The 19,764-nt window shown below is 39.5% G+C and overlaps 1 protein-coding gene across 1 annotated transcript; it reads left to right on the forward strand.

Moving 5' to 3' along the window:
* Window positions 1-957: 957 nt before the first annotated feature.
* lrrn1 (leucine rich repeat neuronal 1) lies at window positions 958-11,962 on the forward strand. Its single transcript, XM_059570656.1, has 2 exons — window positions 958-1,471; window positions 8,783-11,962. The coding sequence occupies exon 2, from the start codon at window positions 9,019-9,021 to the stop codon at window positions 11,170-11,172; it is 2,154 nt and encodes a 717-aa protein (XP_059426639.1). The 5' UTR covers window positions 958-1,471; window positions 8,783-9,018; the 3' UTR covers window positions 11,173-11,962.
* The last annotated feature ends 7,802 nt before the right edge of the window (window positions 11,963-19,764 follow it).

The raw sequence follows: 19,764 nt of genomic DNA on the forward strand, positions 1-19,764 counted from the left end.
ACAGTAGAGATTAGAAGATCTTTAGTCACATCAAGTGCCTTTGAATCAGGCCGTAACATTTTAAGGTAATGATATACAATAATGTCAAATTAGTTAATACATTATTTAACAATATCTAACAATGAGCAATACATTTGGTATTTATTACTCTTTGTTAACATTAGGAAATAAAAATGTAACTGATTTTGATTAATAAATGAACTAAAATAATAAATAATTGCTTTAGAAGTATTATTAAAATAATTTGTCAAATCTTGTAAACTAATGTTAAAAATAAATAAACCCCTTACTTTGTAAAGGGTAACTTTTTTTTTTTTTTTTGCATGTTCTATTCCAGAGATCAACAATTTCCAAAACAATAATTATGAAACTGATTAGTTTACAAAATAATAATAATAATAAAAATAATAAGTCATTTATTTCTACAACCTTTCAAAAGTGAATTGGAAAATAATCACCCTTATTACATGATGTTTTTTCCTCTTATCAAGTGTGTGCTTTATGTGAGCAGACTAATTAACAGGCAAGTAAATTAGCTCTGAAATATGTTTTCATCCACCACATGCCTCCTGGGATTTCTTTCTGTTTATTTATTTAATTATGTAGTTTTGGCATATTATGTAGAGCAAAAAGTTTCATAACACCTGTTCTCCATAAACACACAGATTTATTTAATTGTCATTATTAAATGTTTTCAATTCATTAGCTATTAGGAAATTTATTCTTTCTTTTAAAACAGGAAATTTTGTCTGAATATCTCAATGCATAAGGATTAGGAAGAACTTTCCTCAAAGTGAGGTACCGAACAAAGGGACATTGTCTCATTGTAAATCTTTGGTGAGTGGGACATCATGCAGAGTCCTCCATCACTACGTCAAAGAGGAGGAGGGAGTCAGTGGAAGACGTTCTCATAAGAGAATATCAGCTCCTGAACATTTCAACTTCCACGCCCCGCGTTATCCCCACTGCGCTCCCCCATTGCCCGCCTTTGTTCGCATCACAACAATCCCTGAACAGATGGTGCTCTGCTTGGGAATCGAGTGACAGCCACCGGCTAGCAACCAATCGCCTGCCTTGAAATCAGCTGACTCGCCTGGACAGCGCCAGGTGCTGTCATCATATTTTCCTTGGCGACGCAGCACGGGCTCCACAGTAACACGGAGACACGGCGGATGGGAGCCAGTCAGCGGATTCCCGTTGCAAAAATCCATGCAAAACCTGACCATGTGCTTGGCGAAGATTGCACATGAATTTTCGCGGAGTGGATGTAGCGAAACGATGCCGCTGTAAAGCAGTTCATTACACGGAACTTACGAGCGACGAAATGGTATTTATTATCTGTGGATTTTCTTTCAGTGCTCTTTCGCAAGGACATAGATACTGTATCTAGATACTGTAAGTGCATGAAGCAGTCAGCGCGAAGGGAGGACTTCAGTGCCATTCGGAACGTGTAGGCTTGCAAACCAAAGAGGTATGCTCAGATGGATTTTGAAGCATCCACACATACTGTTCTCTTTGTGCACGAGCATCTGTGCATGTTAAACAAGAACCACGGGCAACTAAACAGGTTTTCGCAGTGCAATAATAATAATTTAAAAATACGTTAAAAAATAAAAATAAAAAATAAAAGCTACTTGCAAAACCATTGTCTCTCAGAATGAGCTGTGGTTTTAAACTTAGTCTCCAAAAAATGCTTTTATTTCTTGTAAACTGAAAATAGATGGTGTCTATGTTGCTTTTTAGGCTTCTCTTCTATGGATTAGGTGTATGGCAAGCCGTTTTACCATTTATTCCTTTAACGGCTTCCTCTTTTCATAGTGATACTTGTTTATAAATAATACTTATTTATAAATAGTAGGCCTACTATAATAAACCATATTTTAGTTTTTTTTAATTATTATGAATAAATACAGTAATTATGGTTATCTTTTCACCCACAGCTATTTGATACTAGCAGGCTACTTATTCATTATAAGCTATAAACTTTCCCATTTTTACTGTTCAGTGTTAATGTTATTGAATTGTGTTTTGTGTTTGTTCATTGTGTTGTTAAATGTATCTATTTGTAACTTTGTCCTTTGCTGCCTATCTTGACCACAGCTTACTGGTAGAAGAGATATTGTATCTCAACGGGACCTTCTTGGTTAAATAAGGAAATAAATAATACTGTTTGTATAGCTGACTAGTACTACCAAAGGAAAAAGTAGCTACTAGTATGTAGAGAATGAATTGTGTTATAGGCTACTAGTCAACACTGGATAACTTACTAGAACAAGAAATGCAGTAGGCAACTAAAAATATAAGAATAAGTATTAGTGTTATAAAAACAAATTAATAGTTTTAATGAATTATGTTCAAATGGCCTGCCATACGGCGTGATTTACTGCATTTAATGGCAAGGACGCATCGGCTGTTGCGCTTGAGATGTTCAAGGGCAAAACGTGTGTGATTTTTCACTCATCATTTATGGTTTGTTTATGAGTTCACACAATCTATGTTGTATTTTTCAGAACAATAGCCTGGCAAAAGATAATGCTACAGCGTATGTGTGTGTATAAGGAGTAAGCAGAATGTGATGGGAATGGTAAACGGTGACTTTTTAAAGCTTTACATCAAACGTGAATGCATGCAACGATAAATCCGTAAAGCATGATTGCGTCTTGTTTAGCGTATCAGTTTTACTTCTAGTTCTACTTGATTATGCCGCTTGCATGATTTATATTCTTCAGTCACTCGTTTGTTATAAATAGCCTCCTGAGAGTGATTTTACACTGTAATTATGGCGGAAATCGATCCCAAACTTTGATCAGATCCCGTTATTGCTTGCTTACCGCAGGCGCGCGCATGGGGTCTGGTTGGCGATGCAAAAATGTGATTTGCATCTCAATGTCCAGGCACTTCAGCAGATGTTTCGTTGCTTACTCATTCGAAATAAGACGCCACAACTTCCCTAGGAAAGACAATAAACACTGGAAGACGTCTTTTAGTCAGGGGAGGATGTATAATGAGGTTTGAGGAGGGGGTTTGTATTCTCCCAGGGGACGCCACCCCTTGTTGCAGCTGTTGCGTCTGTTGCAGAAGTTGTTTTCTGACATTTGAAGAAAAGCTTCCTCATGAGCAACAACAACGTAAAGAAAATGTCGGGCATATGTTGATGAAGACAATAGTATAACCTGCAGGTGGGTACATCTTTAAAAGGTCCGTGGAAAAATGTAACCCCCCCCCCCCCCCCCCCCAATGTATTTTAAGGATTGTGTGGCTCTCATTCTACACTTTGTTTAATATAAATGTTCACTCATAATATGTAACGATAACATTTTGCAAAATAAATATGAACATATTATGACATAGTGACAGTGTAATAAAAATTGTTGTTGCTTTTTTTTTTTTACAATAATATTGCTCCTGTAGTGGTACTGTAAGAGGCTTGTTCATTTGGAATGGTAATTAATGTAATTTGGAATTTATCATTTTTGGGGGATTGGAAGTAACAGTGGTCAGTGTTGGTGAAAAGAATAAGTCTGTCTTTTATGTTGATCACAGAGATAAAGAGTGGAATACACCAAGCAGCTGTTTGACTAATTCTGCCACCATAAGTGATGTGATGTGACATTCAGCCAAGTATGGTGACCCATACTCAGAATTTGTGCTCTGCATTTAACCCATCCGAAGTGTGCACACACACACACACACACACACACACACACACACACACACTGTGAACACACACCCGGAGCAGAGGGCAGCCATTTATGCTGCGGAGCCTGGGGAGCAGTTGCGGGTTCAGTGCCTTGCTCAAGGGCACCTAAGTCATGGCATTGAAGGTGGAGAGAGAACTGAACATGCACTCCCCCCACCTACAGTTCCTGCCGGCCCGAGACTCGAACTCACAACCTTTCAATTGCCAGTCCGACTCTCTAACCATTAGGCCACGACTTCCCATAATCTGGTTAAGGATTTTTTTTGACCAAAATAATAACTTTTTTAATATATATATATACCTGCAGTGATTCTAAATGCTATTTGAAGATTTTGAGAATTTTTGATATTACAAATTCTGGTAATCCACTCAGTGATGTCTATAAGTGCAAATGGTTTGAAACACACAGTGCTGAAAAGAATTGAAATGGGACCTTTGCGGCTTCCCGTGCATTTACTTCTCAGCCCTCATCTTTGTGCAGTGACACAGAGGACTCCATTTGATCGGCAATCAATGTTTTTATGCCATTCGCAACAGTCCCCAACTCTACAGCACTCTACCGCCCATGCCATTACCCACAGTTCAACCCTGGGCAAAGCTATGATTCACCATGCAATTAATAATAGCCCTCAGATTAAGTGTTGGCAAATGTAGACGGTCTTGAATGCTGGATGTGAAAAGATCTGCTCTCTTGGCCTTTTGCGAAGCCTTTTTGATCCAAGAATAAAATTAATTACCATTAATTTCTCACTCACTTTCTGTGAAGGTTTTTAGGAAGTGAGCCCCTTGAGGAGATTAGCAGAGAAAAGACATGAGTTAGAAACAAGATGGTCATTTTTTGTAGATGATGTAAGCCATTTTAGCAGGCCTTTTGGGTTTCTCTACTTGTTTATTTGGACTTTCGTATTGTATGCTGGGAATGTATTTCCAGTGTTTCCTCTGCCTTCACAGATAGCTGTGTGCATATAGAGGGTTAGAAAAGCAAATACAGTTTCCTGGAAATGTATTTTCATGATATTTTAAGTCCTGTAGGCTGTGGGAAACACAATCAGCCCTGTTCAAATCTGTAGCAACAACATTTTTTTTCTGTTGCTATTCATAAATGGCTTGATGAATCACTGTATCAAATCATGAACAACAAATGACATGTTCTAATGTTTGTGTGGATCCTTGCCATTAGCTCGCGCTTGCGTACCAATCCAAAAACCATTATTTTTTTTATACGAGCATTAACCCATTAGTGTTGTGGGTAGTAGTTAAAATATTGATTTCCTGTGAGATTTAAACAGTGCACTTTACTGTGCTTAAGTTGCTTATTTAGGAGATCGTTTCATCTTCTTTGTCTAAATATCTTTAGAGTTTGTTTTACAGCCATTTTGGAAGTTTCATTGACAGACTTGTATGTTTGTAATCACTTAAGTTCACTTAATATTTGGGGCATCAAAACAAAGAGCTACTCAGGATCACATTCGAATCTCGGTTTAGCTCTTAGTGTACACTTAAAATAAACTTGCAGTGTACATTTTCCTCAAACTTGAAATAATACAGCATGACAGTACTGTGACCCATAGATCAGACATGTCTTCAAAACAGAAGTCTTCACTCTCTGCAGAGAACAGATCTGCATCTGTTGGTGATCTGAAATGGCAGGTGTTTCAAATAGGCTCCCACTGAATTTCACAGCTGTCTTTTGTTATCCAAGACTAGGGGAAGTTCAGGATGACGGGCTGGGCATCAGGAAGCAAGCTGGTTGCAGAAGTTCACCTAATGAGGTTGGAATGACAGAAATAGCCATTAATTTGGATACAGATCTTGTTTACTTACAAAGATGGAATATTTATGAGGATCATCAGGGTGTCCTATTTGTGTGGTCATTAGGCAAATGGTACTGTGAGAAATATGTTTGTTTTGTTAAATCATATTTCTTCCATTCATAATTGCAGCCTGTGCACAGTTTTTCCAAAGCTATTGAAATGTGAAATGAGTAATTCTCTGTTTGTACCTTCTAATGAAGTTTTCAGTTTTAACCATCATTTTATAATAGCCTAATCCTAATTTATATATCCTAATTTATGAGGCATTACCTTAAAGAAAAAATTTAAAGCTTTAAATTTTTAGGCTTATTTGTATCCTACACTCTGCATCATCATTAGTTTTATTTAGTAACTCTGCTGCCAAAAGATCAATAAAACTTAATAAAACATGAAGTGGTGTCTCTGAACTACAGAAAAACAACTAGGCTTTAATATTAAAACAGAGCTGGAATTGTGTCTTAATTTTAAGACCCAGTATAAAGTGTATATGAAACTGTGATCTCTGGATTACTTAATCCTACTTACTGGAAAGGTTTTGGCCTCCACTTTGGTAAATACTGCTTTTAAGTGCTGAATCTCAGATTGACCTCAATATTGGTAAAACATTAAACATGATTCATGTGAAAATGGCAGAATATATGGGGTGCATTTGACACATTGTTTACTGATTTTAAACAATGGAAAATACCATAACAGGGGCAGTTTATTTATGACCCTGGAACACAAAACCAGTAATAAGGGTCAAGTTTTTGAAATTTGGATTTATACATAATCTGAAAGCTGTATAAATAAGCTTTCTATTAATGTAAGGTTTGTTAGTAAAGGACAATATCTGGCCATGTAACTATTTGAATATCTGGAATCTGAGTGTGCAAAAAAAATCTAAATTGAGAAAATTGCATTTAAAGTTGTTCAAATAAAGTTCTTAGCAATACATATTACTAATTAAAAATGTTTTGTTATATCTATGGTAGGAAATTTACAAAGCATCTTCAAGGAACATTATCTTTACCAAAGTCTTTATTTAAAGGTGCAGTGTGTAAATCTTAGCGGCATCTAGTGGTGAGGTGGCGAATTGCAACCAATGGCTCAGCCCCATATCCCCCCCCCCCCTCACCCCTCCTTTTGGAGAAGCTATGGTGGTCGACACAGGTAAAGATGTTGTCGTTAAAGACATCATAGAGCAATGAGATTTCTTTACAAATGTAAATCAAGTAATTATATTTACCTAATTATTAAAGAAATCAATGTTATTGCAAAGGTTAATGTACTTGTTCATCATTGTGTCAGTGTTTTATTCGCAAGAACAACAAAGTGACAAAACACACTCTGTAAAGCAGTGAAAATCAGTGGGATCCAGTGTTGTTTTGGACCCCTTTGACATTTCTTGTATCAGAGACAAATCATTACTGAATATATCTTACTGTATATTGTAATACAGAAAAAATGAAAAGAAAAGAAAAATGATGCAGGATAGGTGGGTTAAAATGATGACAGAATTTTTATTTTAGGTGAACTATCCCTTTAAGACATAAAACAAATTGAGTGTCATGGAAAGCAATGATCATGCTCTAGTAAAATTTGGTAATTAGTTGCTATTCCTGGAAAATGATGGAACACTTAAGTCTTTCTATTTTTCTTATCTCATTCATTCATTTGCCTCTTACCATTTAACAGATAAGTTTAATCAATCTTCTCAATTACCTTATTAAGATATTTCACATGTCATTTTTGATATATTGTATTACAACCTAGATAATTAGATAATGTATATTTTCATAGTGTCATTTTTTCTTGTTCAAACCTATAAGAGAAACGGACTGAAAATGTTAAATCAGTGAAGTGCCAAAGTCACCCCTTCGATTATTTTAGCCCTTTCATCTTAGTATAGTGCCATTTTCAGTGTGAGGTGTCATTCTGTATTGCATTACAAAAAAACTTTAAAGATGGTGCTGATAACTCTGATAACACAGGCCGGGTCCCATCTGTGTACTGCACTCTTTTATGAGAATTGCTAAAACTGGCAGTTACAGTCAGCTCTCATTCTAAATTGCCCTGATGCTTCTTTGGCCACAGGGGGGAGATCAGGCCTCTTATTGATTTCCACTCTCACATTATAGGACTCATTTACACCAGCTGTACCATGTTTCCTCCATTCATTTTCTTGGGAGTGTGAGACATTAAATTCTTCAAGCTGTCCAAGCTTGTATTTGTTGTTGGATTAGCTTCACAAGAGACTCCAAAAGCTCTGAAGTGAACATATTGCATATGATGGCACATGTAATCTAAATGTCATAGGGGTGGAATTTTTCAGATCTTGGGTCTTTAAATCTTATGTTTTCAGGATAAGTGTAGTTCAGTTGTTTTGAATCGTGCCATTAAGAAACATTAACCAGGCTGAGCAACTTTTGTGGAGGGGTATCTGTTCTTAATGTAGGTGGTATTTGGCAAGGACTAAATCCCTCTGGCTTGCTGTTTGTGTGATTGAGTCAGCATTAGCAACATATGGGATAGCAGATGCCCCGTTCACTGCTCTGTCACAGACACAATAACATGCCACCTTTTTGTGCCTTTTTCTTGTGATGGATGCATAATATGCTCGCTTATTTCATTCCAAACTCCAAAAGCCCTTCTAGTGTTAAATGATCCTCCTTAATCTAGGACAGCACATATTTCCTATGCAGAATCAAGTCATGATATGATTGATTTGTCATTGTTAACATTTGGGTAATATTTTTATGTATTTTGTTTTACATAATTGCTGCAAAGAGAGATAATACTGTGGTTATTTAACCTAGAAAACCATTTTGAATCAGGGTATGGTAATATCTTGACAGGAAAGACTATGAATAAATGTACAGAGTCAATTCTACACCTCACTAATGTGCTGTCTTTGTTTACAGTAGCAATTGTTTGATCCCCTGATGAATAAAATTTCCTTCCTTTGCTTCGGTCACAATTTCTATCATCTTTGATCCACCTCTTCATGCATGATATTTTGCAGTAAACAAAAGCTGTGCCTCTGATTTTCACATTATCTTTATATTTGTATACAGGTTTATTATATTTTGTGGTAAACAAGTAAAATGTTTTTTTATAATGAAAATAAATTGTCAATGCAAGTACATCTTTTTTTCAGTGCAATTTTTGCTACACATTGTTTGAATCCATTTTTGTTAGAATATGCTTATATAACACAGTTTTTCATGTAAAGGAATTTTTCCATTGATTATTGTAACAGGCTTTTCTCCCTTTGTTTGTTTTCTAGGCCAACTCTACAGTTCAAGATTCATTCTGTGAGGAAGTTTCAAACCTATATGAGCCCACGGGAACTACAATCTTTTAAATCTTTCGGAAGCTCTTTGACCCCACTGTTCAAGCTTTCAGAGGGATAAAAGGGCTATTCTGCAACACTTCTATTGAATGAGAATCTCACCTCACCATCTATTTTGGCGCTATAGGAATTCCAGCTCAGATCTGAGAGGATAAACATTTACAGTCAGAATGGCAAGAGGGACTTTCTTTTTTGTTGTGAAAGGCCAGATTTGTTTCTTCCTGTTTCTGGCTTTACTTGGCCTCTCTTCAGTTCAGAGTACAGAATGTCCGCAGCTTTGTGTGTGCGAGATCCGGCCTTGGTTCACACCCCAGTCCACCTACAGAGAAGCAACTACTGTTGATTGCAATGACCTTCACCTTACACGCATCCCTGGGAACCTGTCCGCTGACACACAGGTGTTGCTTCTGCAAAGTAACTACATTGCCAGAACTAGTGAGGAGCTGGAACAGTTACTGAATCTCACAGAACTCGACCTGTCCCAGAACAACTTCAGCAACATCCGGGATATCGGCCTGACCAACATGTCTCAGCTCACAACGCTTCACTTGGAGGAAAACCAAATAGTCGAGATGCCTGACTTCAGCTTGCAAGACCTAACCAATCTACAGGAGCTGTACATTAATCACAATCAGATCAGCTCCATTGCACCCAATGCCTTTGCCGGATTGCGTAACCTTCTGAGACTCCATCTAAACTCCAACAAACTCAAGGCCATTGACAGTCGCTGGTTTGAATCAACCCCCAACCTGGAGATCCTGATGATTGGGGAAAATCCTGTGGTCGGCATCCTGGATTTGAACTTCAAACCTCTTACCAACTTAAGAAGCCTGGTCCTGGCAGGAATGGAGCTCACTGATATCCCAGGCAATGCATTTGTTGGACTAGACAACCTGGAGAGTCTCTCCTTCTATGATAACAAACTAGTCCGGGTACCACAGACTGCTCTGCAGAAGCTTCCAAATCTGAAATTTCTGGATTTGAACAAGAATCCAATACATAAAATTCAAGATGGTGACTTTAAGAACATGCTAAGACTAAAAGAACTTGGCATTAATAACATGGGAGAACTTGTGTCCATTGAACGCTTTGCCCTGGATAACCTCCCGGAGTTGACCAAACTCGAAGCCACCAACAACCCCAAGTTTTCCTACGTGAGCCGTTTAGCATTCCGTGACTTGCCATCACTAGAGAGTCTAATGCTCAATAACAACGCTCTAAACTCTCTCTACCAAGCAACAGCGGAGTCCCTGCCCAACCTGAGGGAGATCAGTATCCACAGCAACCCGCTGCGCTGCGACTGTGTAATTCAATGGATGAGTTCAAACAAGACAACCATTCGATTTATGGAGCCTCTTTCCATGTTCTGTGCCATGCCACTTGAGGTTAGAGGTCAGCGTGTGAGAGACATACTTTCTCGTGAATCTACAGGCCAGTGTCTGCCAATGATCTCTCATGACACATTCCCCAATCACCTCAACCTAGACATCGGGATGACGGTAGAACTTGACTGTCGTGCTATGGCTGAACCTGAACCGGAAATATACTGGGTGACCCCATCTGGTAACAAAGTCATGATGGATACCATATCCGATAAATACCAACTCAGCAGTGCAGGAACTCTGCGCATATCCCACATTCAGGTGGATGACTCTGGCCACTACACCTGTGTGGCCCAGAATACAGAAGGAGCGGACACTCGGGTGACCGCAATCCGAGTCAACGGGACTCTTCTGGATAGCACCCAGCTTATGAAGATCTACGTGAAACACACAGAGTCACACTCAATTTTAGTATCCTGGAAAGTGAACTCCAACGTCATGTCGTCCAATCTGAAGTGGTCATCAGCCACCATGAAAATCGACAACCCTCACATCACCTATACAGCTAAAGTTCCTGTGGATGTTCATGAGTATAACCTCACGCACCTTCAGCCGGCCACTGAGTATGAGGTCTGTCTCTCGGTCTCCAATATCCACCAGCAGACCCAGAAGTCATGTGTCAATGTGACGACCAAGCACGCTACGTTTGCAGTGGAGATCTCTGAGCAAGGCACCAATACGGCACTGGCGGCAGTCATGGGCACAATACTGGCCATCATCAGCCTGGGTTCAATCACGCTATACATTGCAAAGAGATGGAAGAGGAAGAACTACCACCACTCCTTAAAGAAGTACATGCAGAAAACTTCCTCTATCCCCCTAAACGAACTCTACCCTCCTCTCATTAACTTATGGGAGGTAGACAGCGAGAAGGACAAGGACTGTTCTTCAGAAACTAAGCCGACGCAGGTGGACACAACAAGAAGTTATTACATGTGGTGAAGCTTACCAGACATTATTTCTTGTTTAGAGCACAAAGACACATCTTTGCTTATTTGTGCATAAAAAAAGACATGGATTTCCTTTTTTCTGCTTTGCTTTACTGCAAGCAACTATTCAGACTGACTTTTTCGTAGAGTGTATCGCCTTTTCCTCTTCTTTGACTTTCAATATGGCAGCTTTGTTTAGCTTCCGAGACATGTTAGTAGCTGTGCTCTTTCTTTTTGTTCATTATATTTTGATAGCACAACATAGATATTGTCAAGGATTGACTTTGGGTCGATTAATGCTGTAGCACTATATCTGATCCGATATTGATATGTCTTTGGCAGTATTCATAGAGAATGCATTGTTTCTTTCTCTCTTTCGTAAGGCAGTTTAACTGTTGTGCACTGAAATATATTAACAAATTTGTCTTAGGACTTCAGTGTAAGCTGACAAGGTGAGTTTAGACTTGATACACTATTGAAAAATGTTAGCAATTGTTCTGTAATGTTGTATCAACTATAATTTGAACATTTTGGATTTTCTAAAAAGTAATTTTTGATTTAGAAGTTAACTTTGCAGATTAAAGAATTGTAAACCAGCAATAGAATTGTGAATGTTAAATAATTAGTTAGTAGAAATGCTTTTTTTTTTAATTACTCAGATTCTTCTTCTTTTTTTTTTTTTACTTGGGTAGAATCTGTTAATCGCTTAATTCTGTTATAATTTACAAATGCAAAATATGTTGCATATTACAGCGCAAACAAAAATAAAATACAGTTTTGTTCAGATATTTTTTATACAATGATTTTCAAGTCGAGTGTCATTATTCTAGATTCTTATTCTATCTTTCATTCCTATTCTGTCTCTCCCCATCCCCGCTTCTTTTTAAGTAAATGAGTGACTCAGTTTGCTCTTGATGTTAAAGGTCTCCATTACAAATCGCAATGGAGCGATAAGGAATGCAATTACAAAAAATATGATTAATGTTATTGCCACCAAGTTCTTGCAAGGACAAATTATGGGATGTTTATGTTATTTCAGGGTTTTGTGTGTGTGTGTGTGATCATTTACATTAATAGAAAATAATTAATTTATTGTTCTGGTCACATGTTGCAGTAAAGAGCCAGAAAATCACAGAAGAAAAGAGCAAATGAACCAAAAACCAAAGAAGATTGTGATTAGGGCTAATTAACCAGTCTCCATTGGCACATGCAGCCAAGAGTGTTCAGCTTGGTTTTAATCAGCCAAATACTAGGTGCTCTTGCTAATATCAAACATTCACAGGCATCACTATCTGAATTACCCAAGGATAGTCATAAATCCAAAGAATTCCCCAAAACAACATTAAAGGGGTATACTGAGCCTCTGAAACATCGCTCATGTCTGCAGTTTGATTGCGTCTTTGACATACAGTACCCCTCCAATGGGAAATTATGCCTTCACCCATTAATTTTAATATCTGTCTTTGTCAGAGAATCCTCCTATTTTTTTTTTCTTATGCTACTTGAGTCTCATGTCATGGCTAGTAAATAGTTCTTGATTGTTTGCACTTGCTCAGATCAGCTCTTAGCTAAAATGTCTTTCTTTCATACAGAAGTTTGAGAACACATACTATTGACATTTCTGAGCTGAAAAATGTGAAAATGACTGGAATAAAAAATTGACTAAGATAAGATTTAATATTTCTTAGAAAGTGAATGTTTTTATGTAGAAAGTGGCATGGCAAAAAAAAAATTCAGAAATCTGGCCTACGGACTAGAAACTAATGCAATCAGTTTTATGTACTAATTAATATAATTATGTGGATGGGGAATCCCATTTTTTATCTGTATTCTCTGACTGAGAAAGCATTTTCTAGAAATATCTTATATCAGTGAAATCAGAGTCTCGTCTTGTATTGTATTATATTCAAGCACAAATTAACTCACTATACAAATGACTAGGTTGATAGAATACCTGATTTCACTGGTCTCTGGAAAAGGCTGCTTCACTCGTGGCATCCAGCGATAATATTTCCTAATATTCATCATTTAAATTTGCCTATAGGAAACCCTCTTCTGAGCAACTGAAACTGGCTCTACTTTGATGTCTCTTGTATCACTCTGCAGACTCGCTCACTCCTATTTCATGCAAATGCAACTGGCACCATATTGGGTGTAATTAGTTACTAATTAGTTACTGTAATTTAATTACTTTTCCATTGAAAAACTGAAGTAAGGGATCATTCTTATTTTTTCTGTCATTTAATTACAGTTACTTCTCATCTAATTAAATGTAATACTATGTAGAACATTTATATACAATACAATAGTGGATTTAACATCAAAATTTAGAGTCTAACGTTAAAATGCATGCTTTTTATGTTCCCTTCTCACTTTAATAAGAACATTGGTAACATTTTAGTGTCCAATTCTCACTATTAACTAGTTGGTTATTGGTATGAATATTACTGGAATATTGGTTTATTATTACTTAAAAAAACACATATTAATGTCTTATTCTAAATCCTTAATCCTACCCAATTCTTAAACTTAACAACTACTTTACTAAGTATTAATAAGCAGTAAATTGAGGCAAAAGTCATAGTTAATAGTTAGTTAATAGTGAGAATTGGACTCTAAAGTGTGACTGTCACAGTGTCTGGGTTGTGTTCCCTGGGTTTCCACTAGGTGTCCTCAGTTCCCACAGTGTTTATCATTTATCACTTCCTGTCTCCTTATTTGGTCACCTTCCTCCTTGTTTAGTTAATTGATTGTTCCCCACCTGTCTCCTGTTTCCCCATCATCCTTTTGTGTATTTATACCTGGTCTGTCTGAGTCTTAGTCACGGAGTCCTTGTTTAATGTTAAATGTTAATTCATGTCCGTCAATGCCTTGCCTTGCCTTGCCTTGCCTTGTTTATGTGATGTTTGGATTTACCGGTTTTGACCCTGCCTGGACTGTTTAACCCTTTGGATTTGCCCTTTAATAAAGTCACATACCTGCACTTGGTTCTCTCTCCTGTGTTCTCTGTAACACCGATATTGACAGAAGGACTCCGTCACTACAAGAGCCAGCGGTATGTCGGCTTATGTCTCCTCCCCAGCCACAGTGCGGGAGAGGAATGGATTTGAAGGAACTCGCCTGGTGGTTTTCCGGGGAACCAGAGGAGGTCGCCGAGGAGGGAGTGGTCGAGAGGATACTCAGCACCGCTCTCAACCAGGGCCGCCCTTCGACCCGGGGCTCGTGTGGGATGGATTAGAGCCACCGTCTCACCATGGCGGACGGAGAGGAGAGAGGAAGCGCACGTCCGCCACAGTGGCGTCACTGCCCATGATGGCCGCTAGTCCAGCGCCACGAGGCAGGATGGACGCCAACACAGCACCACAACCCAAGGCGATCACAAGTCCAGCGCCACGGTGCAAGATGGCCGCCAGCTCAGCGCCAACGCCCAAGAGGGCCGCTGACTCATTCTTGGACTATTTCGCTACGCTGTCCAAGATCCTAGAGATTCCCAAGACGGTTAACGTCATGGCTGCTGAGCCAGAGCCACAGCACAAGATGGCTGCCAGCCCAGAGCCACAGCACAAGATGGCTGCCAGCCCAGAGCCACAGCACAAGATGGCTGCCAGCCCAGAGCCACAGCACAAGATGGCTGCCAGCCCAGAGCCACAGCACAAGATGGCTGCCAGCCCAGAGCCACAGCACAAGATGGCTGCCAGCCCAGAGCCACAGCACAAGATGGCCGCCAGCCCAGCGCCACAGCACAAGATGGCCGCCAGCCCAGCGCCACAGCACAAGATGGCCGCCAGCTTGCAACCACAGCACAAGATGGCCGACTCAACGCCTGAGTCCCCAGACATGGTGTCACCGACTCGCCAACATAGAGGGCGGAGGAGGAGGAGACAGGCGTCTACCGTTCCTCAAAGCCCAGAGGAAGTTCCCGAGGCGGTGCCCGATGCTGTTCCGGAGACCGAGGCGGTGCCCGATGCTGTTTCGGAGGCCGAGGCGGTGCCCGATGCCGAGGCGGTGACCGATGCTGTTCCGGAGGCCGAGGCGGTGCCCGATGCTGTTCCGGAGGCCGAGGCGGTGCCCGATGCCGAGGCGGTGCCCGATGCCGAGGCGGTGCCCGATGCCGAGGCGGTGCCCGATGCTGTTCCGGAGGCCGAGGCGGTGCCCGATGCTGTTCCGGAGGCCGAGGCGGTGCCCGATGCTGTTCCGGAGGCCGAGGCGGTGCCCGATGCTGTTCCGGAGGCCGAGGCGGTGCACGATGCTGTTCCAGAGGCCGAGGCGGTGCACGATGCTGTTCCGGAGTCCGAGGCAGTGCCCGAGTCCGTTCCAGAGGCGGTGCCCGAAGCCGAGGCGTCTCAAGTCTCCACAGGCAGTCCAGAGTCGAGTCAGGTTCCAGTTGACCCTCCAGAGGCGAGTCAGGGGCCAGTGACCTCTCCAGATTCAGGGCCAGTCACCGCTGGTCCTCCGGAGTCAGGGCCAGTCACCGTTGGTCCTCCGGAGTCAGGGCCAGTCACCGTTGGTCCTCCGGAGTCAGGGCCAGTCACCGTTGAACTTTCAGAGTCAAGTCAAGTCACTGGGTGGTCTGCTGCTCCGCCCTGTTGGACTCCGGCATCGACCACAGGGGCGTGGTGGTCATCTGCTCCACCCTGGAGGACTCTGGCCTTGACCACACGGACGTGGTGGTCTTCTGCTCCGCCCTGGGGGGTTTCCGCTCTGACCACACGGACGTGGTGGTCTTCCGCTCCGCCTTGGGAGGCTTCCGCTCTGACCACACGGACGTGGTGGTCTTCTGTTTCGCCCTGGGGGGCGTTTGCCCTGACTACACGGTTGTGGTGGTCTTCCGCTCCGCCCTGGAGGACTCTGGCCTTGACCACAAGGGTGTGGTGGTCTTCTGCTCCGCCCTGGGGGGCTTCATGTTTTTTTTTTTTTGTTTTTTTTCCTTTTGTTTTTGTGTTAATGTCGGTCCCTGTTCCTTTCTGTTAGTCTGGCCCTCCGTCCCACAGTGTTTATCATTTATCACTTCCTGTCTCCTTATTTGGTCACCTTCCTCCTTGTTTAGTTAATTGATTGTTCCCCACCTGTCTCCTGTTTCCCCATCATCCTTTTGTGTATTTATACCTGGTCTGTCTGAGTCTTAGTCACGGAGTCCTTGTTTAATGTTAAATGTTAATTCATGTCCGTCAATGCCTTGCCTTGCCTTGCCTTGCCTTGTTTATGTGATGTTTGGATTTACCGGTTTTGACCCTGCCTGGACTGTTTAACCCTTTGGATTTGCCCTTTAATAAAGTCACATACCTGCACTTGGTTCTCTCTCCTGTGTTCTCTGTAACACCGATATTGACAGTGACCAGAATAATTTACGTAGTACTCTATTATTTATTTGAAGGAATTAAAAGAACCTTTTCATGTCTATCCTTATATCATTAACTTGTCGAGGTTGATATAGGATTTAGAAAGTAATTAGTAATAAGTAATAAACTACTTTTTGGAGAGAGAAATTTGTACATTAATCTCATTATACTGTTGAAGATGTAATTAGTAATTAAGTAATTTAAAACATTTTTTGTTTAGAGTAACTTACCCAACACTGATAGTGTCTCAGTTTACTGGCTTCGCTGACTTCCATATTAACATTAGCCTATTGTAATGTTATTGTAGTGCTCATCTTTTTTCAAGGACAGTTGTTGTGTACACACTGTAATGGACCTTTTTTTCTTAGTGAAAACTTTAAGATAATATACAGGTAAAATGTTTAAATATTGTCTTTTCATCGGTATTAAATATCCACATATTTATTAATGAGTAGTTATGCAATAAGCTGAATAATGTGTTGATTGGTCGGTTTACCAATAGTTAAGGAAAAACACCATTAAGCAGTCAAATAATTCCACTGTGAGGTATAGAACAGACTATACCACTCTTACAGTCTATCATAATTTCTTTATGGCCAAAGAAACTTTTATCAGCAATTACCATTTCATCTCAGAGAGAAAATTACGTCTTTCTAATGAAGCTCTTTTGCCTCTTCAGGGACCTAACCTATACCACTTTCATGGGCCAAGACTGAAAGATTGCTAGAGACTCAATACATTGAGCCAGGTGAAAAGGATTCTGAGGAATAATTAAGAATCACCCACACATAGAGCTAAGGATTTGCCAAAGAATTAAACTGGAGGAGGTTCCTCCTTGGGCTGTTCAGGTGTTTAATTGCTTTCTGTCAGCTACCCCTGACTTCATGCCAAGTGCTATCATACTGACAGGATGTAATGCAATGCAATAGACTGAAAAAAAAAACACAGAATCATTAGCAAAATACCTAGCAATATTGGTTAAAGTGTGATACAAAGTCATATAACACATACATATAACGTATTGTATGTATTGATTAGATTTTTTTTAGATTAGATTAAACTTTATTGTCATTATGCATAGTATAAGTACAGAGCTAATTAAATTCAGTTAGCATCTAACCAGAAGTGCAAGAATATAGTGTTTTATATACAGATAAGAGCAGAATATGTGAATATATATATATATATATATATATATATATATATATATATAATTAACCTACAAAAAATTATTATACATTGTAATCCTTTAATGTTTCATATTTGGCATGTTTGTGTGCTGCTGTGCGTCCCTGTGTTTAATAAGCAGCGTGTACGCGCATTGTGGACCCGCCTATACTAACATGCTCTTTAAATAACAAAGAAAAAAACATTTGCACCAGACTTCAGACCAGGTTTGAGTTGGTCTATGGTGCAGTCATAGCATTTGCTAATGAAACGACGTAGCACTGGACTTGAAAATGCGAACGGCACCGGACCGAAATTAGCAAACACACTTGTGCTGCGCCTTGCGTCGCATTTCACAATCAACAATTTAAGATATTTTGGATATTTAAGATATTTTGGATGAAAACTGGGAGACTTGAGATTGTCCCATAGACTGCCAAGTAAGTAAATTCAACCGTAACGTTATGAAGCAATGAGAATACTTTTGTACACAAAGAAAACAAAAATAATGACTTTATTCAACAATTCATCTCCTCTGTTTCTCTCTACATCCCCCTAGCGCTATTTTAGAGATTTTGAGCTGAACGCAGGCAATGACGTTCTTCTGTGTCAGCCGCGACACACGGATAAATTTTTTACGTGTATTTACACTTTGATTTGAAAGAAAATAGCTCAACCTTGTTGCACGGCTGGCACAGAAGAGCGTACGCTGCCTTTGTTCAGCTCATTCTTCTTGAACAAAAAATATTATTGTCGCTTCATAATGTTACAGTTGAACCACTGATTGCAGATGGACTATTGACCACATCTTTCATACTTTTCTGGACTTTGACAGAGTAACTTACTTGGAAGTCTATGGGACAGTAAAAAGCTTCCCGGTTTTAATCCAAAATATCTTAAATTGTGTTCCGATGATGAACAAATCTTTTACAGGGTTGGAACGACATGTGGGTAAGTGATTAATGACAGAATTTTAATTTTGGGGTGGAGTATCCCTTTAAGACTATGAGGTGTAGGTCTTGGTCTTTTTTCTTTCTTTCTTTCTTTCTTCCTTTCTTCTTGTTCTTTTATAAAGCCTATAAGTTCTCTGTTTCCTTAAAATGTATAAACAGTATGCACACTTTTCATTTGTTAAAATATGATTTTGTTTTGTTTATAATTTGTTTTTTATTTAGAAAAATTTATGTAGTTATTTAAAATAAAATAAAGTATTAAAGAAAGCAGGGCCATTTATTTTGGACAGCTCTAAACTGAATTTTTTAATTTAATTTGATTTAATTTTATGTCATTTAATTTTGTCATTTTATTTTATGTCATTTTATAAATTTATTGTATTTTATTTAATATTTTGCCACATTTAAAGTTCTGAAAGCAATGATGAAAATTTGCTAAAAAATGTTGTTTTCTTTTCACTAGACATTAACTGATACACTGGAGTCACATTTAATAATTATTTTTATAATTATAGTTTTTGTGGATTATTGTGAAGCTTTTATCAGCTGTTTGGAATCTCATTCTGATGGCACCCATTCACTGCATTACAGAGAACTCAATAGTTATTTAATGCTACATTTCTCCAAATTTCTTCCTATTATCAAACTCGTCTACATCTTGGGTAGCCTGAGGGTAAACTTTAGAAAATATAGATTTTGGGGTGAGCTATTCCAGGTAATCACTGAATTTATTTAATTGAATTATCTGAAGCTTATTTTAATCAGATTATCAGATCAGCATTGAAAAACCAGTATGGCTGCAGTTGCTCTTTACAGTCTATCTTTATTCTGCAGACGTGCTGAATTTCAGTCTGCAGGAATCTGCTGTATGTCCCCTCCCAGCGGTCCTGTTTCTGCAGCAACCCGCCATTTCTCTACCTACCAAAACTGGCAGTGGCGTCTGTGAGATGCCTCCAGGCACTCAGACAGAAATATCACTGACAAGGTCAACTCCCTGCAGGCAAAAAGCTGCAAAAAACACCTTGTAGCCTCTCAGAGGTGTAAAAAAAAAGTCTTGAGTGTGAAGCTACTGAATATTGATGGCAAATTAACCATGATAGCATCTACCATAAGCCATTCTGCATGCATCCGAAGAGGAATCTGACA

The sequence above is a fragment of the Carassius carassius genome, chromosome 17 (assembly GCF_963082965.1).
Source record: "Carassius carassius chromosome 17, fCarCar2.1, whole genome shotgun sequence".
Taxonomy (NCBI): Eukaryota; Metazoa; Chordata; class Actinopteri; order Cypriniformes; family Cyprinidae; genus Carassius; species Carassius carassius.